Source organism: Schistocerca serialis, chromosome 2 (assembly GCF_023864345.2).
Source record: "Schistocerca serialis cubense isolate TAMUIC-IGC-003099 chromosome 2, iqSchSeri2.2, whole genome shotgun sequence".
Classification (NCBI taxonomy): Eukaryota; Metazoa; Arthropoda; class Insecta; order Orthoptera; family Acrididae; genus Schistocerca; species Schistocerca serialis.
Window position 1 is genome coordinate 462,648,973 of NC_064639.1, and position 26,554 is coordinate 462,675,526.

The window sequence follows — 26,554 nt, forward strand, 5'->3', positions numbered from 1 at the left end:
TGGTGGCATTGCAGGAGCATGAGGAGGTAATGAAAGTATGAAAGTGGAGCAGACGCAGACAGAGGATCACCCTAATGAAGCGAAGGGATTCAGATGGGGTAATGCTTTATGATAAGTGACTTTGACAAAGGGCAGATTATTATTAGGTATAGCCTGTGAATGGGTATCTCAGAAACAGAAAATCTGGTGGAATGTTCACATGCTACTGTCATGAGTATCTATGGAAAGAGGTAGCAGGACAGTAAACTACCACTAGGTGCTAAATGGTTGCAAGACCATAACTCTTTACAACAGAATGTGGGGTTTAGAGGCTTGTCTGCTCTGTAAAGTAGGACAGAGGGTGATCTGTGGTGCCTCTGCTGAAAGAGTACAATGCTGGTGCATGCACAATTGTTTAGGCACACGCTGTTCATCATACATTGTTGAACATGGAGTTCCATAGCTGACCACACATATGTGTCCACATGTTTACCCAGCGACATCATCAAATCTGATTGCAGTGGGATCAATGGAAACATATAGCCTTGTTGACTGAATCACATTTTTGGTACACTAGGTTGATCGTCATCTCCACAAACACAGTCACTAAGGTGGATGGCAGTTCCGAAGATGCATCACATCATGGACACAGGCTGGTGGGGGCAGTTTTGTGCTAAGGAAGATATTCTCGTGCACTTGCATGGGTCTGTGGTAGAAACAGAAGATACACTGACAGCTGTGAACCACCTACATCCCTTCATGCTTGGTGTCTTCCTCAATGGCGATGTCATCTTTCAGCAGTATAGGCCCCTACTTGACTGTGTCTCAGAGCCAGAACAGTGCTACAGTGGTTTGAGGAGCATTATAGTGAACTTGTGTCAGTGTCTGGGTGACCAAATTTGCCTAATGTAAATGCAAATTACATGACCTGTGCATAGACATCCAATGCCACATAGATCCAGAAACCCACCAACAATCTGCTGGATTACTGATATGCAGATTCAGTAATGTACAGGGCTATTACAAATGATTGAAGCGATTTCATAAATTCACTGTAGCTCCAGTCATTGCCATATGGTCACAACACACTACAGATACGTAGAAAAACTCATAAAGTTTTGTTCGGCTGAAGCCGCACTTCAGGTTTCTGCCGACAGTGCGCTCGAGAGCGCAGTGAGACAAAATGGCGACAGGAGCCGAGAAAGCGTAGGTCATGCTTGAAATGCACTCACATCTGTCAGTCATAACAGTGCAACGACACTTCAGGACGAAGTTCAACAAAGATCCACCAACTGCTAACTCCATTCGGCGATGGTATGCGCAGTTTAAAGCTTCTGGATGCCTCTGTAAGGGGAAATCAACGGGTCGGCCTGCAGTGAGCAAAGAAACGGTTGAACGCGTGCGGGCAAGTTTCACGCGTAGCCCGCGGAAGTCGACGAATAAAGCAAGCAGGGAGCTAAACGTACCACAGCCGACGGTTTGGAAAATCTTACGGAAAAGGCCAAAGCAGAAGCCTTACCGTTTACAATTGCTACAAGCCCTGATACCCGATGACTAAGTCAAACGCTTTGAATTTTCGGCGCAGTTGCAACAGCTCATGGAAGAGGATGCGTTCAGTGCGAAACTTGTTTTCAGTGATGATGCAACATTTTTTCTTAATGGTGAAGTGAACAGACACAATGAGCGAATCTGGGCGGTAGAGAATCCTCACGCATTCGTGCAGCAAATTCGCAATTCACTAAAAGTTAACGTGTTTTGTGCAATCTCACAGTTTAAAGTTTACGGCCCCTTTTTCTTCTGCGAAAAAAACGTTACAGGACATGTGTATCTGGACATGCTGGAAAATTGGCTCATGCCACAACTGGAGACCGACAGCTCCGACTTCATTTTTCAACATGATGGTGCTCCACCGCATTTCCATCATGATGTTCGGCATTTCTTAAACAGGAGATTGGAAAACCGATGGATCGGTCGTGGTGGAGATCATGATCAGCAATTCATGTCATGGCCTCCACGCTCTCCCGACTTAACCCCATGCGATTTCTTTCTGTGGGGTTATGTGAAAGATTCAGTGTTTAAACCTCCTCTACCAAGAAACGTGCTAGAACTGCGAGCTCGCATCAAAGATGCTTTCGAACTCATTGATGGGGACATGCTGCGCCGAGTGTGGGAGGAACTTGATTATCGGCTTGATGTCTGCCGAATCACTAAAGGGGCACATATCGAACATTTGTGAATGCCTAAAAAAACTTTTTGAGTTTTTGTATGTGTGTGCAAAGCATTGTGAAAATATCTCAAATAATAAAGTTATTGTAGAGCTGTGAAATCGCTTCAATCATTTGTAATAACCCTGTACTTAGTTTCAAAGACAGATGAACAAGCTATTAAGCACGTAGTTATAATGTTTTGTCTCATTATTGTATATTATTCAGTATACTAATAAAAATGACACTGGATTTCTGGTGGTACTTACCTTTAGAAACTGAAATGTTTAGTACTGCTGACAGACACACACATATATAAGTGATGACTTTATCATAGCATTTGGAACTAGTTCCTTCATCAAAGAGAGGAGAGGATAGGGTCAGAAAGGTTAAAAAAGAAATACAGGTCCCTCATGATGAATGAGAAAAAGTGCTTTGTCTCCTACTGCAGGATACATCATCAGGGACTGGGAAGCTATTCTACAAGTAAACTGATGTTGTGGTTCTGGTAACCTGAGAAGCACAGTTGTAACAGATTTGTATAGATGCCCACTGGTTAGTTTCATTACATTGATGACACTTTTGTTATATGATGTCATGCATGAAACGAAGTATACGAATTTAAATTTTCTGAATGATATTAATTCTGATGGAAAGTTCACAATGCAAAATGAGAATAAAGATCAAATCTCATTTTGGGGCCTACAGTTACTTATAAAAATTTATATGAACTTCATGGCAGAAAGCCTACAGAAAGCCCACTCTAGCTCACAAAAATTCCAATTACCATCCCAAGTATAAAAGGAGTATTTAAGACATTGGTGTACTAGGCTAAAGCAATCTGAGTGACATTATTTGGAGGAATAGCTTAATTTAAGAATTATTTTCAGAAGAAACAGCATCTTTGACAAAGATATGGGGCACTACATCCTGAAAGATCTGGAGAAGAAGCGAAAAAAGAAAACAAAATAAAATAAAATAAAAATGGTCACAGACTGCATCAGCAGAGTACTTAAAAGGCATGGTATTGAAACACTGTCCCAACGTAAGAAAAGTACATGTGAATGTCGGAATACTGCTAAGGATCTGCACCCAATAGTTGCAATGGCAGAAGCCTACAAAATCCCTTGCACATACGGTCAACTGTACATAATAACTACTAAAAGCCAAATACCAAAGTTTTAGTAAGGTTCAAGGTACTGTGTTAGGATGAGCGAGGAGGCCATAGAAATTCAGAAATACAAAAACAACTTTAAGAGAAAAGAAGAGGGACTGAAGTTAGAGAAGTTGTGCACCCTTAGTGCTAAATAAAGCAAACAACACCAACTCCTCTGGTGTACAAGCTCCATAACAAGCATCAGTGCACCTGGTATATGATGGTGTCAGACCCATTTACAAGAAAGGGGTACAATAGATATTAATAATTACAAACAGTCTCACTGCTTATCTTTTTCTTGAAGTTACTGTAAAATATTATGTACACAAGAACCACAACCAGGATTATATTCATAAGATGCAGTTTTTATCATCTGATCCAGGATATCACAGATTTAGTGATGACCCAGTAAAGAGAGAAGAGAGTTGGGAGGGAGACAAACAACCTCTTGAAGAAAAGTTAATAATAATAATAACACTTTATTGAACACTCAATGATTCATTGCATATGTATAAAAACAGGTTACAATTCCTGACACATAGCACAATAACACATTCTTCTGAATATGTTACTGATTAACAAAATAATTAAATTACAATTAAAATGGTTTGCTTGACACTAACTACATATTTCTTCAAAGCTCTTTTTATTCTGCATGTAAGTATGGTACTCTTCTAGTGTGTAAAGGGGATTATGTAACAGGAATTTCCTTAGCTGAAATTTACGCTTCAATGTGGATAGTGTCATAACTTTATTGGGCTGTGCTTTGGCTAATTTGGCTGCATATTGTGGACCCTTCTCATACAGTGCTGTTCTGTGGCTGCTGATGTAAATTTTTTCTTTGTTTCTGGTATTGTGCTGTTACAAACCAGAACAAATGTTGGGCTGCAGTCTTTTAACAAGTAATGTGGAAAGGTGAATGATTCTATTATATTATTTATTGCTACAGACAGAGGTACAGAGACATTTTGTCTGTACACTTTTAATACATTAAAACTGAGGCCATCATGCCCTGTGGAACTGGAAGATTTTCGAGAGCTAATGATGTTAATTATTTCTTTGCAGCTTTGCTATGCTCAGATGAATTGCCTTTAAAATTATACTGCAGCTTATTATGTTTCTCATTGATGGCTTCTTCTACTGAAGAAAAATTTGCATGGAACGTATTATCAATTTCAAGTTGATCTTTTACTACTATCCCATTGTGCTAAATAATAAATTCCATACAGGATTTGTCTCTTGTCTATTCTAAAACTGTTTATCACTCTCCAGACACCAGTAGTAACATTATGTGAAGCCTGAAACTTATTTGCAACATAGTTGCTCCTAGGCTGTACTAATAAATCTTTACAGTATTCTCGATAAGTTTTGAAGGCCTCCTTTACCTTGAGATTTTGTCTATTATTCAACATTGTGCTATGGAATAATTTTAATTTTCCCCTTGCTTCAGTGACATAATCATTTATTGAGATACTTTTGTTTATATTTTTAGTTTGTTTAACTTTTGTGGCTACAACTGGGGATGTGGCATCAAAGCAGTAGTAGAAGTCAGCAGCAAAGCTATCATTCTCAATCTATGGTATGTGTGCTAACATACAGTTCACTCTATTAATGTTTTCATAATAGATAATTCTTTTGCTTGCATACAGATTCTTTATGGTGACATAGGGCATCTCATTTGCCTCCAACTGAAGCTGTACTGCATGGTGATCAGAGATGGCTAGTTTTAGAACAGATGTACTGTCGGAAAGATGGGCCATGTTTGTTGTCATGTTATCTGGACATGTTTTGTTGTTAGTCTCTCTAGTTGCCTCATGGATAAGTGGGGTCAGATTGAATTCATCAAGAAGGAGGTGTAGCCTTTCGGTATTGGCGTCATTGGTTAATAAGTCTATATTTATATCTCCTGTTATTATAGTATTTGCATGGCCATTTAACCCAGAAAATGTACTGGCTATATATATCAGCAAGCCAGACAGATTTTTGAAAAATGTATCCATACATGCCCCAGGTGGCCTACACACACTGATAATTGCTATATTTTCTCTACCCCATGTTAGATTTATAGCAACAAATTCTGTGATTCCTCCTATGCAGAATGCACTGAAGTCAATAACACTGAAATTACTTGCTTTAACAGTGAAGATTGCTACGCCACCCCCAGACTTGTTTTTCCTACTAAAGGCAGAACAGTATTTCATGGAGAGTGCTTGACTAATGCTAATTAGGCCTTCAGTGTACCAATGTTCAGTTATGATTAAAATATCAGGTTTATCAAGACACATATTGGTAAAATCTTCTCTGGTTGACAGCAGAGTCAATGCGTTGTTCCCCAGCAACATTTCAGCAAGTTTCTTACTTGCTATCTTCAGGTGAAGTGTCGGGTTCTTATCTCATCTGGATCTTTATAGCCGCTGGACCACGGGCTTCTCTGCATCCTCAGCACTGGTCGGGCCAATCAGACGCAGGCGGAATCGGTGCAGCGGTATGTGGTGGAGCGGAGTAGGGCACAGGGTGATACACAGCCTCCGAGAAGATGAGGATACTGTCATTCTACCAGCAGACAAAGGGAACACGACAATGCTACTACGAGCGGCTGACTATTGGGACAAGATTAATTCGCTGCTGCAGGACCAGGCCTACAAACAAGTGTAGAAGGACCCTACAACAGCTGTGACTAGAAAGACCATTGGTCTTCTCAACAATTCAGGTCTGAGTCAGATCCTAATAAAAAGGCTTTACCCCAGAGCTTTGGTTCCACCATGGATATACAGTCTCCCCAAGATATACAAGAGGGAGGTACCACTACGCCCGATAGTAGACACGATCAATTCTCCTACCTATGGTATATCCAAACACCTGGCACAACTACTCAAGCTTCTCATGAGTAAATGTCCCGACCACATCAAGAATTCCATGGAGTTTGTTAAGACACTCAGGGAGTGGCATCTTGACAGAAATGATATTATGGTCAGCTCTGGCGTTACATGCCTCTTCACGAGAGTACTGTTAGAGGACTCCTTGAAACTACAGGAGCATCACTTTGATGAAGAGACAGTGGAATTATTCCACCATGCACTCATGACCATATATTTCCAGTGTGGAGGCAAGTTTTACCAACAGGCGGATGGAGTTGTTATGGGATCCCCACTGGCACCCTGTATCACCAATTTGTACATGTAATACTTCGAGGATATCACCTTGGAAACAGCACACCTTAAACCCAAGGTCTTTTATTGGTACATGGACGATACTTTTATGGTCTGGCCACATGGCAAGTACACTAATGGGATTTCTCAATCATGTGAACAGCATACACGAGAACATCAAGTTCACAATGGAACTGGAAGAAAATGAGTGCCTACCCTTCCTCAATATCCTAATAAAGAAGAAAACAGATGGCACACTGGGACACTCAGTATACCGAAAGAAAACACACACACACCTGTACCTCAATGCCAACAGCTGCCATCACCCAGCACAACGGAAACCAATGCTCACTACCCTTGTCCACAGAGCTCATGACATATGTGACAAGGGCAGTTTATCTACTGAGATTCAGCACCTGGAGGAAACCTTCCAGAAGAATGGATAGACTGAAATGCAGATTATATGCACTCTCAAGATGATCAAGAAGAAGAAGAAGAAGAAGAAGGAGGAGGAGGAGGAGGAGGAGGAACTTCAGGAAGAAGAGAACAACAAAGGTCTGGCATTCCTCCCGTATGCAGGGCCGTCCATGGCCAGAGATTGCCAGGATACTGGAGAAGAACAAGATAAAAACCATCTTCCATCCTCCAGCAAAAGTCATAAATATTCTGGGGTGTAAGAACACCAGGTGTCTATAGCATTTCCTGTGAATGTGGGAAACAATTTATTGGACAGATGCAGTGTTGCGTAACACAACACATCTCTGAGCATGTGAGAAGCGTTCGCCTCAGACAAAAAGAAAAATCCACGGTAGCTAAGCACAGCCTCAGTTAAGAACACATATTTCAATTTGAAGAAACCAAGAGACTATGTAGAGCAAAAGGTTTCTGGGACTCGACTATTAAAGAGGCAGTGGAGATACAGGTAATTGATAACCTGGTCAGTTGGGATAGTGGTTTCCTACTCAGCACCACGTGGAACACAACATTCCAATTCAGCACCACGTGGAACACAACATTATCAAGAATAAGATGGGAGCACACTGATGGAGGCAGGTCAGTGGCGGCAGATAGAATAAACAGGTCACACCGAGATGAGACACCAGGACCTAGTGCCCACGGCTCCACCCCACCATGCACCGCCATGCTGGTTCTGCTTGTGCCTGATTGGTTCGACTGGTACCGAGGATGCAGAGAAGCCCATGGTCCAATGGCTATAAAGATCTGGATAAGATGTGAACCCGACACTTTGCCTGAAGATGACAAGTAAAAAACATGCTGAAACATTGCTGGAGAACAATTCATTGGCTCGGCTGTCAACCCAAGAAGACTTTATCATTGAGATGTGCCGAGAAAGCCTGCATTCTCATATGTAATAATATTCATATCATTGGGCTTGCTTTTAAGACTACCAAAATTCTGATGTACGACATTAAGTCTGAGTTTCTCCTGCTGAACAATACAGAATGATTTAGGGCTACCAAACTGTCCAGCAGGGTTTACAAGTTTCCCAGGCTTGCCTGCAGTGGCTGTTTGTGTGCCAGATTCTGATTTAGTGGGTTGTGCCATTCCATGGCAATCCACACATTTACACTGCTTAGTGGAGAATTTCGTCTAATTTCCTTGACAATTAATTAGCTGACAGTGCTTTTGCCTCTTTTATTCATGTGCTTACCTTGAGTTGTATGCAGGTCTCTTTCTAGATTGCTGACATTTACCAGGGATTAATTGTGAAATGTATTACATATTGTTTTAGGCCTATCATTTTACTTGTGCACTTCCAAGTTCACTATAGATTGTTCTATTAGATCATGCCTCTGTGGAATATTAATGATAATTACTTTAGTGTTAATCAACTTACCGAGTGCCACTTTCATGTGCATGATAGTGTCATTTGTTTGATCTTTTGCTATATCATTTGTTCCTCCCATGATTACGAAACAATCATTTGATGATAAAGATTCACTATTTTGATACACAACTTCTCCACAGCAGAAGGAGATGGTCCAGGTTGAATGTGAGCCACAGCTGTAAAGTCATCCTGGATACTCAAAATGTTTTGCACTATTCCATGACCGTGACTGTCTCCATATATTAGGATCTGTCCCTTCTTGTGTTTCCGATTCACCTTGCTTCTTCTATTGTTCTCTTGGACCAGATTCTTCCATCCACTTTCCTGGATTTCACTGTTGTTATCTTGGACAGGTTGTTTACATTCACTTCGGTTAGCACACAAGTTTAGGGCCTGTTTTTTTAAATTATTACCAGCAGCTTTTTTGCAGTTTGGAGTGTTGCTCTTTGTTTGCACAGATTTAAATGGTACATTTTCCACTATCTCATCAAGAATCTGATACCTGTTTTTAGCCATAACAACTGGAACCTTTTTTTTGTTCTTGATTTAGGCTTACAGTTGTTGAGCAGTCACTCATGATCAGTTTCGCTCACCTTTTCATTTACTAGAGAAACCTCAGCCTGTAGACACTGAATTTTACTTATTAAGTCTCCAGCTGTTGCTGAAAATGTGCAATTACAGTCGTTATTTTACCTGTGTTTTTGAGGCAGCACTGAATACATTTACAGTTTGTCACGAATTCGTTATTTTCTTTCACTGACTGATCAATTTTAGTATGTCGAAAATGGAATGAATGTTTACATTTTACACACCTGATGCCGGTTTTCAACACATTTTCGTAGTTTCTGCACTTTTCATTGTCTACATTAGTGTTTTTATGTGGATTAAGAAATGTTGCAGTTCCACTTGCTGCCATTTCACTTCCTTGTCATAAAGTACTATCATGACTCTTCACTAGTATTGTACTGTCCATCCTAAATTATATGATTTTCTGAAGATCCACAAGGAAGCGGATCCTCTAAGGCCTATTGTCAATAATGTAGATGTTCTGAAATATCATGTAGCAAAACACCTTGCTACACTCTTGAACCCTCTAGTAATCCAGTGTGTACATGATGTTACAAACTCAGTAAATTTCATGTATCATTTAAGAGAGATTGCATTTGAGTGACATGTTTTACTAAGTTTTGGTGTAATCACTTACATTCCCTTGCTGGGTTCATTACAGTTACATAGGCATTGAATTAGCTGACTGGATCACACATGTGTTGACTCCCACTTACTTTTTAGTCATTGATCAATTGTATGAGCAAACAGACCAAACTGCTATGGGGAGGCCTTTGTCACATATTGTTGCCAACCTCTTTATGCAAGACTTTATGGAAAGTACCCTGGAGTTGGCTGTATTAAAACCTGTATTATTTTTTAAGTAGACAATAATATTGTTATTTGGTCTCATGGCAGCTTCTCAAAAAATCTCAGTTCAATCTTCCCAAATATTCACTTCCCTGTGGAGGTAAAAAAGTATGGTTTGATCCCTCCCACATTAACAGAGAAGCCTGGCATTCACAAAATTTCATATCAGTGTGAGAAGGCTTACATTGGCTCAATTTGCACAATTCAGAACAGGTGTGTGGAACATCATTATCACACGAGAGTGTAACAGCCTGAAAATGGGTGGTAGTTGATCACTGTTCAAATGAAGGACATAGGATGAAATTTGACAAGATCCTGGTAGATACCAGTATTTCTAATTTTTGGAACAGTGTGTTCAAGGAGTCAGTTGAAATTAGCTTGGCGGACAGCTTGATTAATAGATGTGAAACTCTCTACTATTTTGCATCAAAGCACAATGTTCTTTGGTGTGGTCATCCAAGTAATTGATGATAGTCTCTTATTGCAATGCATCATTGGAATCGGCTACTACTACATGCGGCGCCACAAACCTAGTCTTGAGGGCAGCACTGGTGGTGGGTAGCACAAGTGCCATGTACAGTTTGGGGACGTATAAAGGATAATGGTGTCCAGTCTTGGTGTGAGATTTTAAAAGGACTAAGCAGCAGCATCTCTCCTGAAGATGGTGGACAAATGGATTGCTGAAATATTGAGTCATGTTGATTTTAGGATCTGATAGCAAACCATAAGGGACTGCCAAGAATTATTATGCCTGGAAAGCCTATGCAGTCACACCACGCATTTTTATTCAGATATATTACTACCATTTCAGGTGCAATGGAAATGTTTACATAAGTCTTCGATTCGAAATGAAAGACAGAAGTCGGTATTAACAGTATTTCAGGCAGAAAGCAGCATCTGCATACCAGCTCCTGAAACAAGAACATTTCAAGCAGGGCTCTGTATCTGTAGGTTAACCTTATTCCTGTTTCAGCAGCTGAAAAGTAGAAGCTATATGCAAAGTTCTTATTGTTATAAGAATAGTGTCAATGCTTACAATGACGTACGTTGATTATCTACCTATACCACAGTGTCTTTTTAAAGTTTATTAAACATTGTACAATATATAATCCCAAAACAGTATTTATAGCAACGTAAACAATCAATTATTGACAAAATTATTTAATTGGATAGATAAAAAAATCTACTTACCAAGCAGTGGCAGAACGCACACATAAAAGACAGCTGTAATTGGCAAGCTTTTGGAGCCAGTGGCTCCTACTTCAGGCAGAAGGGTTGAAGGGGAAGGTAGAGGGGTGAAGGAAAAGAACTGGAGAGGTCTAGAAAAAGTGGTAGATTTTGGAAAAGTTACCCAGAACTGCAGGTCAGGGGAGACTTACCGTAGAGTCTTTCCTTCTCATCCCGTACAGTAAGTCTCCCATGACATGCGGTTCTGGGTGACATTCCCGAAATCTACAACTTTTCCTAGACCTCTCCAGTCCTTTTACTTCACCCCTCTTCCCCCCCTCCCCACCCCCCTTCAACTCTTCTGCCTAAAGAAGGAGCCACTGGCTTGGAAAGTTTTCCAGTTACAACCTTCTTGTGTGTGTGTTCTGCCATTGCTTAGTGAGTAGAATTTTTATCTATCCAATTGCATAATTTTGTCAAAACAATATTTAAAATGTTATATTGTAAACACAAAGAATTTTCTCTCTTGCATCCACTAAAAATATATTTTCCATCCATTTTCTTCAAAATATACCATATTGTAAACAACTGCTCCACAGTCAGATATATGTTTAAAAAGAACGCAAATTTATTAGGTGCATGCACAAAAAATTAACAAAATAACTTTAACCAAGTAAATCAATTACTAATAATAACACACGTGAGTGTAGGTTGCTACTCGCCACACAGGTCAAGCACTCACATCAGACGTGGCTGCAGTCAGGCCTCAGTGTCTGGAGTGGGTGTGCATATAAGTTGCACTCAAGGAATGTGTGTCTGTTTTCTACTTTGGAAAAATGGCTTTGTCCAAAACGTTAAATATTTGTATCATTCTTTTTCACTGTGCTTGCCTGGGTCTCAATGACTCATCCTCTATGTAGTAAGTAGCAATCTATCCTTTCCATTCTTCCATATATTAATAATGTTATCTATTGCCCCGTAAATGTCTAAATAGTTGAAGTTTTACATTATTGCAGATATTGCAGCACAATAAATTAAAAATTAGTTTTGACACTCAAATGCTATACGTTCCAGGTGAGTTCTAGGTTTTTCTAAATAGCATATCATGATCAATTTTTGTAGGTAGCAGTAGTAATACTGGTACTGTCCAATACAAATACAAAATCAAAAGGAATAATACTCTCAATACCCTCAGACACAAATGAAATGTTCAATAAGGCATAAAAAGAAGCAAGGTCAAGGAAACTAGAAAATCAAATATATTACATTGTTTTAAGACTAATAATGAAACATCATGATGAGTAACTTCAGTGCACAATGATTTGATGAGATTAATGACCCAAACCATTCTTTCACTGAAAAAAGAATAGTTATTTTTCTTTATGAGAAGGCAACAAAGAATTACTTTTATTTCCTGATTGAACCATTCACTCATTAGAAGAGTATGAACTGCTTTAAAGCTTCCTAGCAGATTAAAATAATGTACTTGGCTGGTACTTCAACCGTAAATCTGCCTTTAATGAAGAATACTCATACCAACAGAGTTATCCAGACATGACTGACAACCCACACTTACAACTTCACTTCTGGCAGTCGCTCTAGCCTACTTTCTAAAATTAACAGAAGTTCTCCTGCACAATTGCTGAACTAGTACTCTTGAAAAATAAAATATTCCAAAGAAGTTGCTTAGTCATAACCCATAGGATTATTTCCAGACATCTGCAGCAGAGTGTGCACTATTATGAAACTACTTGGTAAATTAAAATTGCTATTTCAGCAAAATATGCGGGACAGCTTCTGTGACATATGGAAAGCAACTGGAATGAATTAGTGGCAGAAGTGAAGTTGAGGGCAGGTCATGAGCAATGTCTGAATAGCTCACTGGATAAAAGAGTTGCCCATGAAAGGAATGATCCCGGGTGCACGACTCTGTCAAGCACATTAGCTTTACACACACACACACACACACACACACTTGCATCCACAGTAGATGTTGGAAATACTAATAACAAGGTCAGTATATGTTAAAAATAATAAAGTAACTCTTTATTGCATTACTGACTGAAAATGGTATATTATGCCTGCTACAAGCTTCTAACATGCATTACAATAATGTTGGTATAAGTTAGAAATAAACTACTAGTAAAGGAGGAACTTTTGAACTCCTTATTACAAACACAGTGTTACAACATGCCATGGTGCTTCATGTAATGAGACCAAGTTGCTTCACAACAGGAACTTTATTTTATGGAGTAATTCTGCTGCTCAGCTTCAAGCTCCATCCGTTCTTTTGCTGTGATTTTCTCCTCATCAATCTCAACCTAATGATAAAATAGCACAAAATACAAACACAATTTACACTGTTTACTTTATATGTCTAAAACAAATATAAAAATTACACTCTGTCCACACCTTCTTTCTTCATACATTTATTTTTTTTTACTTGCAAAGATCCACTCACTAGTAATGTGACTATTTTGTCACATTTTGCATGAAACTATAAAAGTTACCAATAACTAAAATGAATTACTACACAGTCACCTTTCTTTCATTTTTGCTTAAAGTTATGTTTTGACTGTTTGTAGGAGGAAATGCAATATGTGACTACACTGGAGAATGTACTGATTAACTTGAGATATAGGTACAGTAGAATTTTAGGGAATTAAGAGAGCATTTCAGTTTGCTTTTGGAGTTGTCATTTTGTAGGTTTCACACCACATTTTTTGTGAACACTTAGTTGATAATATTGCTTTTAAAATGCAGTTTGTTCGTTAGTCAGCAAATAATCTGTAACATTTGGTTATTTCTGTAGCGACTACTTAGCATGATCATTGTATTTTTACACAGCAACATATCTGTTCCAGTTTAGAGTGACCTTAACAGTTACTCTTGAAAATTCTGCATAGTTCTAATTTTTTAAAAGTGTATCAGTTTTAAATCCTGGATCTTCTCTTGCATGATACTTTACCAACATTATATTTTTAATTATGGAATTGAAACATTTAAAATGAAATACATTTTACCAGTGGAAAAATGTTCCTGATGTAGTGCAAAATGGGCTAATATGTTCCTCTTTAAAAGACTTTGACAGACAAATGGTGGATCAGCTACCTTAGTCTCATTCTGCCGTCCTTGCCAAAAATATTGGCATGTGAACATATTCACATTCTTTTAACACAAAACATTCTAAACCCTTGTACCCTGTGAAACATTCATACTCAGAATCTCCCTCTCACTGCCATTGTCTACATATCTATCTTTCTCCCACTGTTCCCTTTTTCTCCAGTTGGCTCTTTTTCCTATCTGTCTCTCCCACTGTCACTGCCATCATCCCCCTATCTTGCTCTTCCTTCCCACTGTCTTCTCTGCTACTTTCACTGTCTTTCTGTCCCACTGCCATTATCTTTATCCCATTTTCTCTTTCCCATTGCCATTGTCTCTTTCTTTCTTGCTTTCAGTCTGCTGTCTTTGTCTTTAACCACCATTGTCTCCTCTCCACACATGTCCTTGTGGATGGTTTTGAACCCTAGACTGGGAAATTTTAACGTGTCTGTATGGGGAATGGGGGAAAGTGGGTAAATTTTATCGTGTTATTCCTCCCCCCTCCCTCCAAGCCAGTGTGTGGTCTCCAGAAGGTGGAATGAGGACTGAGGCAGCTGGTTCCCTGTCAGATTAGAAGAATTTTTGATTTTTGTGTGCTCCAACAGGAGCATTTTTCAGCTTGTTCCCTTCTTTTCCCTATTACAGGAGGGTGTGCTGCTTATTTAAAATGAATTCTGTATTTCAGTATAATTATGACAGTTTATTTATGTATTTTGACAGATTTATGTAATTTCAAACATATAAACAACAAATAAGTAAGCCTAAAGTAAGGTTAACACTTGTCTCTCATCCAACACAAGTTCACTTTACACTACTTTACATGAGAATGCACAACATTTTTTTGGCTACACCTACAATATACCAAAAAAGTAGCATTTTACTTGCAAATACAAAGAAATTCATATGGAAAAATAATTTTTGTGGGGTGCTTTTGCTGCCAGGTGAAGACAGCCAGTATATGTGAGACACCTATTATACAGACAGCACTTCATTAAGTTTTATTGGTGAAAAAATTGTGGCTAAAACATAGTTTGGTGACCTCAGAACCCTTGCAATGACCCCAGAATCCTTACCATGTGTTCACTATGTCAGGTAAAACTATATTACTCTGACCAGTTGTTATGCACATATTTATGTGCATAAGTATGGTAACTCTGAACCTCTGGGTCTCTTTAATGGCTAAGCATCTCAAAAAAAGTTTCAAGATCACTGCTAACATCATCTTAAGACACATACGGTACAGATATCGATGATTTGCCATGAATGGAAATTACTGACGAGGCCATTCCTGCAACTGGCACTTCTGGTAACCAAAAATCATGGTTTTTGGGTGTATCTTAATAGTGGGTAAGGATTTTTGAAAATGAGAAGATGGTGTTTCTAGATGAAAGTTTACAGAATGTAAGTTAAAATTTAAGCCATTTTCTATGGTCAACTGTAGCCTACTGCGCAAAAAATGGTTAAAAACCGGTTTTTGCAGTTTTCTGCCTAAATACAATAACTTTGAACATGTGGATATTGGTGATGGATAATAATTTTGAAAAAAGTTTCATATTTCCCCAAGAACATCATCTTAAGAAGATATGGTAAAAATCTGGATGATTTTCCACAAATATAAATTCCATCAGTAGCCATCCCCACAATTGGTACTGTTGGTATCCAAAAATCAGAGTTTTTTGGGGGTTTTCTCAGCAACCAACCACAATCAAATGGGTCTTTGGTAAGCCACCTAAGGTCCACTCTAGAACGCCCTTAATGCAAAGAAACCAACTGTTCTGCTCAATTTTCTTGCGCTGGAGAAAATGTGTAATGTCTGAACAGTGACACCATAGTGTAGGATAATTACAGTATGCCCATTCTTCTGATAGGTGTACAAGTGGTTGCTAGACCAAGGGCCATCCAAAACACCTGCCCCTTATCTGTGGGATCAAAAGAACCTGAGATACGAGCCCCTGAAAAACCACATTTTTGCACATGGATTTTTGGATCATTTTGCTATGGTGCACTATCATGCGCAGACCAAAAACGACAGATGAAACAGACAGCTGTTTGGCTGGAAACCAGCTGACTGACCATCCTACAAGCCAGATAGATCTGGTGACCAGATATTTGGCCAAACATTGTCATGAAGCATGTTGTAATGTGTAGGTCTGAGCAAGCACGTGGAGGTGAGCCACAGACGGTCAGGTATTTGGTAAATTCAGACAATGTCATTCATAACTGAAGGGAGTGATTGACATATTTATTAACTTACCTGTTTGATTTTTTGTAAATTGTGATCACTTTCACGTGTTATTTGAGATTACTACTAAAATAATATGTTAAATGCAAGAGGATTTACAAAAACTGTCATTGGTAAAGAAAAGATTGCCTGTTTGTGAATATTTTGATCCAAACAGTGACAACAATAAGTATGCTGGTTATTTGTTTGTTGTACTGGGTTCAGAAGGAAAAAAAGTATGTCCATACTACAGCCTTAACTCGACATTTATTCTTTTGTTTTGAAATGTTTTCTAACACTGATCAACTGGTGTGTGTTCACAGACGTGATGATTTATGGAATATTTGGTTTAATTAAACTTGTTTGTGATCTGTAGATGTTTTTGTAAAATATAGCTATAAAAACAGTTTAAACTAATAGAAAATACCAAACCTATCTTAAACCTAATAAAATATTTTTTATCTAACAGATACTTCACCTGTGAAGAATCATTTGAAAATGAAACTTCTAGATAAATTTCAAGCCGTTAACAAAGGTGTAACTGCTAGTATATCAACACCATGTTTAGCCATCCCCAATAAAAATCTGTCTTCAACACTGGCAGAGATGCAATTGACTATGTCAGAATCACTTGAAAAGCAATTGCTTTGGGATGCAAATGTTATGAAAGTTTAAAAAATCATTATTTAATAGCAGAGAATATTTCATTAAATAGTGAGCTTATTATCTGTTGAAAGGACCATATTTACGAGGGTTGGAACTTAAATAGTGGCAACTATTTATTCACAACTGATACAAAAGATACATGTTCGCACCTGTTACTGTCCTTCAAAGTAGTCACCAGAATTGTGTAGAACCTGTTGCCAGAGATGTGGAAGGAGTAGTATACCATTAGCAGAGCCTGTTCTGTTGATGGTGCGAATGGAGCAGTCTACTGCCTGTCGAATCTCTGGAACAGTTCTGAAGCGAATGCCACAAAGTGGTTTCTTAATTTTCGGAATCAAATCAAACTCACAAGGACTTAAGTCTGGGGAGTATGGTGGATGGTACAGTACTTACCAGTTCCATCGACCGAACAGAGCAGCCACAGCTTGCGCTATATGCACCCACACATTGTCGCGCAAAATGATGGGTGGGTTGCGCAGAAAGTATCGCCGCTTCTTTCGCAAAGCTGGTCACAGGTGATGCTCCAAAAACAAACAGTAATACTGTGCATTGACGGTCTGCCATGGAGGAACATAATGCGTTAGGATAACACCATCACAGTCGTACATGAGAATCACCATAACTTTAGACCGCTCCATTTGCACTATCAACAGAACAGGCTCTGCTAATGGTATACTATGCCTTCCACATCACTGGCAATGGGTTCTACAAAATGCTGGTGACTACTTTGAAGGACAGTAACAGGTGCAAACATGTAACTCTCTTGTATCAGTTATGAATAAATAGTTGCCACTATTTAAGTTCCAACCCTCGTATAAGACTCCTAGAACAAGCGTTACTCCCCATAAAATGCCAAGCCATATATACATTTCCCAAACAATTGTTCCTGATATCTACAAAATAATTTATGAAAAAATCAAAAGAAATATTTCAGGTGCTCTCATAACTTCTGTTGTATGAACCTGTTTGCATAACAGTGGCAGCTTCCTGAATTTCACAGCTCATTGGGTGTCTCCTGAATTCTAGCTGAAACATGGAGTTATTGCTATGAAGCCATTTCTAGGTTTTGACACTGGAGAAAATATAACAAGGGAGATTAATACTATCACAGACCATTGGTATACTGACCTATGCAAAGTACATTTACTTAAGCATGACAGTGGTGCTAATATGGTCAAAGATTTGGAGTGTGCGAGTCTGATTTTGGTAGACGTTTTATTTATTTGCCTGTAACTGAGTCACTGAAGGTCCATAATTGCTGCTGGTAGACCACTTGTAATGCACTTCATTCATTAGAGCTTATCTCAAGAAAAGCTGTTGGTGATTAAAAAGGAGCTAAATTTACTGGAGTATCCATTGGCGCAAATATCAGCCCAAGACAGAATTCCACCATTTATGTGGCAGAGCGCCTATAGGAACGAAAAAGTGCTCTGTTGCTGTATGTGGCTGATCAAAATACACTTACTTTTTGATGTATTGTCAGTAGTTTTTGATGGAGTAGTGTGCTAAGCTTTAGAAGCCCTTCGTAGAAAGAAGTTTTGGTAACTCCTGCATATACAAGGTAAGACTGTATGTTGTGGCAGTAAATATGTACTTAGACAAGGAGGAGACAGCACAAGGATCTAGTGACTTACTATGTGTAGGGAGCCTCTTTGAAAGCTGAATTAGAAAGTTCTCTCAGATCCTTAAATAAAGATGACAAATCACTTATTTGCAACACAAGATTCAAGGCAGGCTATCTGAGTGTTGTTGAAGATGAAACAGCTCAACAAAATATCTTCTGGAATTTGGCAAAGAATCTTCCACCAGTAGCAGTTCATTACCACACCCACTAAAAGAAGTAGAGGAGATGAGACTGAATCAACTGCGACTCACGAAGTTCAAAACACATTTTGGGATTCCTTTACTGAGGTAGAAAATAAAAACAATAAGAAACTTCCTGGCAGATTAAAACTGTGTGCCCGACCAAGACTCGAACTATATAGTAAACAGAAAAATGTCCAAAATACCACAGCATCTAAACTTTACAGATCACAAGAAAGTTGTGAAAAGATATACTTTCAGGAGAAACGTCCTGAAGAAAAAGGAAAGGAAAAACAAAAAAACAAAAAACAAAAACAAACAGACCTGAAAATGTTACATCAAAATATTCAGCACCTAAGCAACAAGCGAATGCAAGTTACAGCAAACTCTAAGTGAGGAGAATGCAGATATAGTCATTCCTACAGAACATGTTTTGTTCAATAATTGAATTACTATTACTAAACCTGACAGCTATGCTATGTCCACTAATTTCAATCAGAACATAAAAGTGGGAGTGAGGCCATGTATTGCACATAGCATCTACATTCTGCAAAACTGTATTTCATTACAGAAATGGTGTATAAATGACATTTGAAATTTCAGCAATAAAGCTGGTGGTAAATAAAGTTCCCCTGATCATTATAGACCTACAGACCTCCTAATAACAGAGTTGATGATTTCTTACAAAACATAGAAAAAATGATTGACATTCTAAGTAGGAAATATAAGGATGTAGGTATTGTTTTAGATAGTGATTGTAATATGGATTCCTTAGAGTACACTGAAGATTATGAAAAGCTAAATGACATTCTGCGTAGTTAAAAATTTCCCAGAGAGAGTTCATGTGCCAACCAAACTAACTAGAGACACCTCTAGTTGTACAGACAAAAAATAGATACATACATAGAGTTGATACAGTATACTTCCACCTCTCAGATCACATTTGACAGACAGCTGAAATATTGAATATAAACGGTCCACAAAGAATTCATGAGACAAAGGAAATTTGATGTATAAATGACAAATCTTTGTAGAAGTTAAAGTCTTCACTGTAGTCTGAGACATGAAATAATGTATATTGTGCTGAAAATGTTGCAGACAAGTGAAATAACTTTTTTAACACTTTATCCATTTCAACGTAACATTTACAATCCCTTTCAAAAAGAAAAAAATGCCCAGAATTGTTTAAGAGTGTCTTCTAGAGTGAGACAAATGAAGTAGAAAATACTTACTAGCTGGAAAATATGTAAACAGTTCCCAGAGCGATAACCTAGAGATAATTACCTATCTCGTCAAAAAGTCTATATACATACACCAAAAAACTGTATAACAAACTCAGTTAACATTAAAAAACCAATATGGAACTGTGTGAGTAAGTGATTTAGTAGAAAACCGAAACGTAGCATCAGCAGTATCCAACTGAGGAATGATAGTGTGACCCTTATATAGTCGTAATGCTTTTAGTAACTCAGGTACAATATCTGTGGCCTTTGGTTCTGATGATCGTAGAACTCCTAACCAGGTACAAAAATGGTCAATGTTTATGAAATAAATAAAACTGGAAAAGAGAGAATTATAAATAAAATAAGGAATCAATTTACAACAGGCACTGAATAAAATGCAATTCCCTCCATTATCTTAAAGAGGTGCAAACAGTCACTCTTTGCTGTTCTGGTTCCCCTGTTCAATAAAAGTTTAAATGAAGGTGTATTTCTATCTGAATTAAAATTTACAGTAGTCATGTCACTGCTTAAAAAAGGTAGGACTGACAAAGTTGAGAACTATTGACCAATCAGTTTAATTCTGATCCTAATTTTTAGAAAAAATTGTTGCACTGAAATTAGAAAACTCCTTTGTCACAGAAAAAATGTTAAAAGTCATCGAACATGGTTTTAGGAAAGGCTACTCAAAATCATCTGCCATATGTGATCTAGTGCACAAAGTATTAATGAAATTAGATGAGAAAGAAAGGGTGCCATATTTGTTCCTAAACTTATCACCAGCTTTTGTCATACTATCTCATGAGCTGCTATGAGCTGTCATCAGATAAATAGCTAAGTCTCTTACAATCATACATATAACACAGATATCAGGTTACACAACTTACACACAAATTGAGCAACATTATTAAAATATACAGCTGCAGTCCAGCTACAGTGCAGTGTGGTTTGACCCAAGAGCTAGTTGTGGGGCCTTCATTGTTCACATTATATATTAATAATCTACTCACAGTGCACAATAGCAAGGTAACTATCAGACAACAAAACATTTGTTACCTGGAAACACAATGAGAATGATCTGGCCCTAATTTGTTGTTGTGTCTTGCTTGGCTTGAAGAATTACTTTCACAGTATCACTTGGGCTTAAACCTTAGTAAAATAAGTCTAATGGTCTTTCAAGTAAACCATCAACCTGCTGGAGTGCAATGGAATGTTATGACTGATAATGGTACAGAAATAAAGTTGGATGATAAAACTGCCCTCCCTGGTGTAGTGTTAGACACGCATCTCTCTCTCTCTTGGAAACATCACATTTATCTTTTACACAAAAAACTAAGAAAATCAATTTACCCAAGGAGGACAACACCACAAGTTAATTATGAGCAATTATGACCTGTGGTTATTGGAACAGGCAGGCATGTATAGGAGTAGCTGACCTTATTGCACGTACAATACCTTATTTTCTTTCCATGAATCATCCAAACAGACAACAGCCCCTATTACATGAGGATCAGATTTTGTAACAAACTTCCAAAGAATTTAAAAAGCTCAAGTGTAAGCCACTTTCAAATGGCCTTGATGGAGTTTCTTACCAATAAATGTTCCTACAGTACAAAGGAATTTGTTTCAGAGCAATATAATATTTTCATTTGTAACAATGCTATTCATAAGCACCAATAATAAGGAGATATACTGCTTTTTTATTCTCTGTAATTTCTCCACAAATTTTTGACAGAAATGTAAAATATGTCCACAATTCACAGAAAATCTTGCAGTATCATGTGCTATTGATACCATGCAGCACCAGTCCACACTTAGAAGTTGGCAGCTTCCATGTGATCATGCCACCAATCCATGGCCAGCTCTGAGACACACCCTCCTCAGCCTGAGCCACTAAGGAGCTAACTTAAAGGACACTGTACTGGTCTAGCCAGATAAGAAACCAGTCTCCACATGAATGAGACAATTTAGGGCATAACAGATTACAAATACACAGTCATACATACAAAGAAAAATTTAGATAAACAGCAAAACCATTTTCACACATCATTCAGTCAAGCTAGATGATGATGATGATGATGATTTGGGTTGAGGGGGCACTCAACATCATGGTCATCAGCACCCTGTCAAAAAGTCAATATGAAATCTCATGGGTGGGGATGAAGGCTGTCCCCACATGTGGAGCAGTTTATAATGTACTAAAGTCTGCTTCCCCACCAGTTTAGGGATGAGGTCTGACAGTTCGCAAAATTTCACCACTCTGTTAACCCTAGTATCGGTATCTGCGAGGATGGTGGGCTGATCTCCAGTGAGACTGAGGGCTGCCATAATATCAGTATACAGGACACAGGTAGCCACAATATGCTAAACTGAAAGCGACACGCCACAAGCTTCACAGAATGTTGGATCCTCCTGCTGGAGGAGGAAGCCATGTGTGAAAGGGCTATGCCCAATGCACAGTCTGGTAAGCAAAACCTCCTTCCAGTGGCGAGGCTGACACGAAGTCCACCAAGCCTTTGTGGTCGATTTAACTGCAGTTTGTTGTCTGACACCTGCAATCATTCAGTCTCCCACTGACACATGATGCATCTGTCAGAAAATGAGATAATGGTGTGCAACGGCATGGGACTTTGATGGATGCTTCCTTGGCAGCTTTGGCAGCCATGTCGTATCCCAACGTGGCCAGGTACCCAGCAAAAGGTCACCTCCTTTCCATGGCACTGGAGCCTTTGTAAGGAGTCATGGATGAGCTGAATCAGTGGGTCTATCAGATACATTTGGTGATATGCTTGCAGTGCACTAAGAGAGTCGGAACAGACAAGAAAACTCATATGGTGATGTTTGTGAACCCTCTCCAGTGCCATTAGAATGCCATATAACTCCGCATCATAATTTGTAAATTGTTCTGGAAGACACACTTTAAAAACCCTACCAGAGAAAGCCACAGAACAACTAAGAGCATTCTCCTGCTGGGATCCATCTGTATAAATAATGATAAAACTATGGTACATACTTAAAAAGATGAAAACAAAGTTGTAAAACCCAGGCCTGGAGTACAATTTTTGTCAATCTAGAAGTCAGGTGAGCAAAGCCCTGTGGTGCTTCTATGGAATAAAAATTCAGATAAGAAAGTGAGTCTCAACTATCAGTCAGTTCAGCTCTCTGTCTAGCCTAAGTGTTGTCACTCAGCCTCTGTTACTACTGTGGATATTGGACTCAATCCATCTCATCGACTTGTATTGGATATCGCTCTGGACTTGCATTTGGCAATCAAGTTAAGTAAAAGAAGTTCATAAAATATTATGTGTGAATCTTATTTTTTTGCTCTCTGTTATAGAACATATCAACTCCTTGGCATCTGCCACCAGGATGACCAAACAAATCCTGTATTTGTCTATGGGGAATAATAGAATAAATAATGAAGAGACTCAAGAAACTCAACTTTGCCTTTGCGGATGATGTTGCAATATAGGATGAAAACAAGGCTAATGTGCAACAGTAGCTAAACAACTAGAATGTTAAATCCAAGCAGTCTCAAGATTATACCAGCAAGTCCAAAACATTAGTTCTGGATGTTAGGCAACAGAACTTCTGTGCTAACACCACTATAGATGAAACAAAGTTGGAATAAGTACATCAGTTATGTTGACTTTGCAATGTAGTAATAACATGTGACTGAGCATCTGCAGAATTCACTAGTCGGGTTCATAGTGAGGTCAATTTTATTACCTTGTGAATTAGACTCTTTGGGATAGGGAAGTTCCTTAGGGGAAATAAAAATTAATATTCCGCAAGACTTTTATGTACAAGTTACCACCATACAGTTTAGAAACCTGCACCCAAAGCAACAGAAACATTAGAAAACAACAAGCTGTGAGGTGAAGTTCTTAAGGACAAAGTTGTAGAAAATGATGAAGTAAAAAACAAATAACAAAAAATACTTGCCATCTTGTCCAAGTGAAACAACCCCTTAATGAGTTCTATGTTGAAGCCACCTTAAAATGGTTGGCAGATTATGGATGATGACATCTAAGCAGATTGTAATACTTATTCACTGCTCCTGGAAAACTGGAGCACGTTCAAGAAAATGATGATTGTGATCATTATCCAATGTTGTCAGTCAGGCAACATATGAGAAATAGTCCAATAGAGTTTTGATGTACATTATCTGTAAGTGCATTAGAAGGAAAAAAAAGAGAAGGATAAATGCATTGCATTTCACAAAAAAGTTTATAATTTGACATCTGCAGAATAACTATTGTAAGGAGCGACAAGAAGAACATTCTTTGAAGCAGTAAATCAAATTGGTTTGTAAATGCCAGGAACGGAGGAACTCAAATTCCAAAGGTTTCAGTAACCACAATGAAATGGCACCCCAAACACTAGGTACAGCTCCTTGCTAGTAACTAGCTGGAGGGAAGTACAAGGGCTACCCAGAAAGTAGATAAATACATCACACTCAAGTTTAGGCACTTATCAAAGCAGCAAAGAAGCTCTGAAATTTCATTGTTACATTGTTACATTCTTTCTTGCAGACAATGTTTTCTAGCATTTACTTTGTTCTTTGGGGAAGTTTGTTACCCCCCCTCCTCCCCACAGATTACAATTTGGTCTCACATTCACATACTTGACCCAAGTGTCATCTCCAGGTAAGATTCAATCAAGTAATAAGTCACCATATTTTTCATAAGAATCGAGAAAGGTCAATGATGTAGGCATACGTTGGTTCTTGTGATTTTCTGTCAAGGTTGTTAAAATCCATTTTACACAAAATTTATGATAGCCTTGCTTCTATGAAATGATCTGATGCAACAAACTTTGTGGAATTTATGGAAAACCGAACGAGGACTGTGTCATAGTGAATTGATGCTTTTCTTGAATCTTCTCGTCAATTTTTGGGACCAGTTTATCAGTTGCAATTATTGGTCATTCATCTCATTCTTCATTGTGAACATTAGTTTGGCCATTTATAAATTTAATACACCACTGGCACACTCCACCTTCATACAACTGCAAACAATTTCAATCTATCTAGGGTTTTTTGCCAACAAAAACCTTATTACTGACTGCACTTCACAATTTGTGGGATTTTCAGTTGTGGCACACATTTTCAACTTTTGGTGTTAAATAATGGGAAATGACATGAATCTCACATTGGCAAGGCTGGATGCTGAGTGAATGGACAAAAGCTGAGACAACAATATGGCCATACTAGCCCCACCCATTGTTGCTGTAGGTAAGGCTCATCCAAACTGTGCCCCTGGGGTGCTGTGGCTGAGCCGTGTCACTTTGCAGACCATCAAGTCTGCCTGCCACGCCTCACCATGCCACTGTATGCATGCTCCGTATAGAAGACAGACTGCCACACCCGCAGCAGTCAAAAGCATTGATACGGTACAAAGTCGTTAGTCAACAGATGTAAGGGAGTGGCACGTCTGCACTATTTAAATCCGACTGGGAAATTAATTTCTTTTGTACTGGTGTCGAAAATCATGCCAAATGTTTAGTATGTCATCAGAACATCATGTATCTAAAAAAGTACACGACTGAACGGTACTTTAATACCTGACACAAAGATCAGTTCGAACACTTGTCACAAGAGGAACATCAGTCACAGCTTGAAGAACAGAAAGAAAATTTCAAGCAGCATTACAGTGAAGTAACTGTTCCCTATCGTATATATGACTCTTTATAATTTATAAACATCATAAATAAATAAAACTATATTTTATAATCTGATATGTCACTTATCAATGTGCCAGTTATCGAATGTCAGATTATCAGCAACAAGGAACATTTCTTTTCAGTTAATTTTTACATTTGGGTGGCATTAAATCGCATCGCACAGACATAAGGAAAAGTTTCAGATACATTTTTTTTACCCACTTTCTGAAAAGCAGTCACAAATGCTCTCTCGGACAGCAAGGTGTCATTAAGAGTCATTCTTTGTTTTTCTGTATTTGTGATTTGATGGATGCGAAAACATATGTTGTATTTTGATCTATGTTTTCAATTAATTAAAAAACAAATATTCCAATAGATACAAATTTATTTGCGACCACACTTCGCTGTCCTTTCTAGTGTCTATGCCTGCTTTTCAGAGGAGCTGGGACAAAATGCACCTAAAACCAATCTTTTTTTGTTAGTTTTTTATTTGGGTTTCGATGAATGAAACAATTAATTGTTAAAATGATGAAAGTGTGTTAAAAACAGGATTGCACAAAATTAACTGTAAAGTTTTTTTTGCATTGTAAAGTTTTGTTTTCTGTGGTTGGAGCAGGAAACAGGTGGGCAAAGTTTGCATGCGAGTTACAAATGCTTGCTGAGAATTGTGAAAGCAGGGAACGCTTTGCAGGTGGGAACCTCATTAAGGATTGCTTGGTCGACTCGGTGGCTTGTATTTGTCCAGCAGACCTCACTGCAAATTTGAAAAAGTAGCTCTTTTGCCTCATTCTGTTGCTCCCCAAGTTGAACATATAGCCTCAGATATGGAGCAGCGATTAGTGGACAGAGCGGCAAACTTCATTTCATTTTTTATAGCTCGTCATATTCATTTGGGGTGTCGAAGACAAACTGTGTGTCACCAAAGAATTTCTCGACCTTATACCATTAAAAGACAAAA

At 38.4% G+C, this 26,554-nt stretch overlaps 1 protein-coding gene across 2 annotated transcripts in view; it reads right to left on the reverse strand.

Annotated features, from left to right (window-relative positions):
• Nucleotides 1-12,265: 12,265 nt before the first annotated feature.
• LOC126457365 (intraflagellar transport protein 80 homolog) overlaps nucleotides 12,266-26,554 on the reverse strand; it is a 461,822-nt gene continuing 447,533 nt past the window's right edge. For both annotated transcript variants that reach the window (XM_050093607.1, XM_050093608.1), the window contains one exon: nucleotides 12,266-13,241. In XM_050093607.1, the coding sequence (XP_049949564.1) occupies nucleotides 13,161-13,241 (81 nt within the window). In that variant the 3' untranslated portion in view covers nucleotides 12,266-13,160. The remainder of the gene's footprint in view (nucleotides 13,242-26,554) is intronic.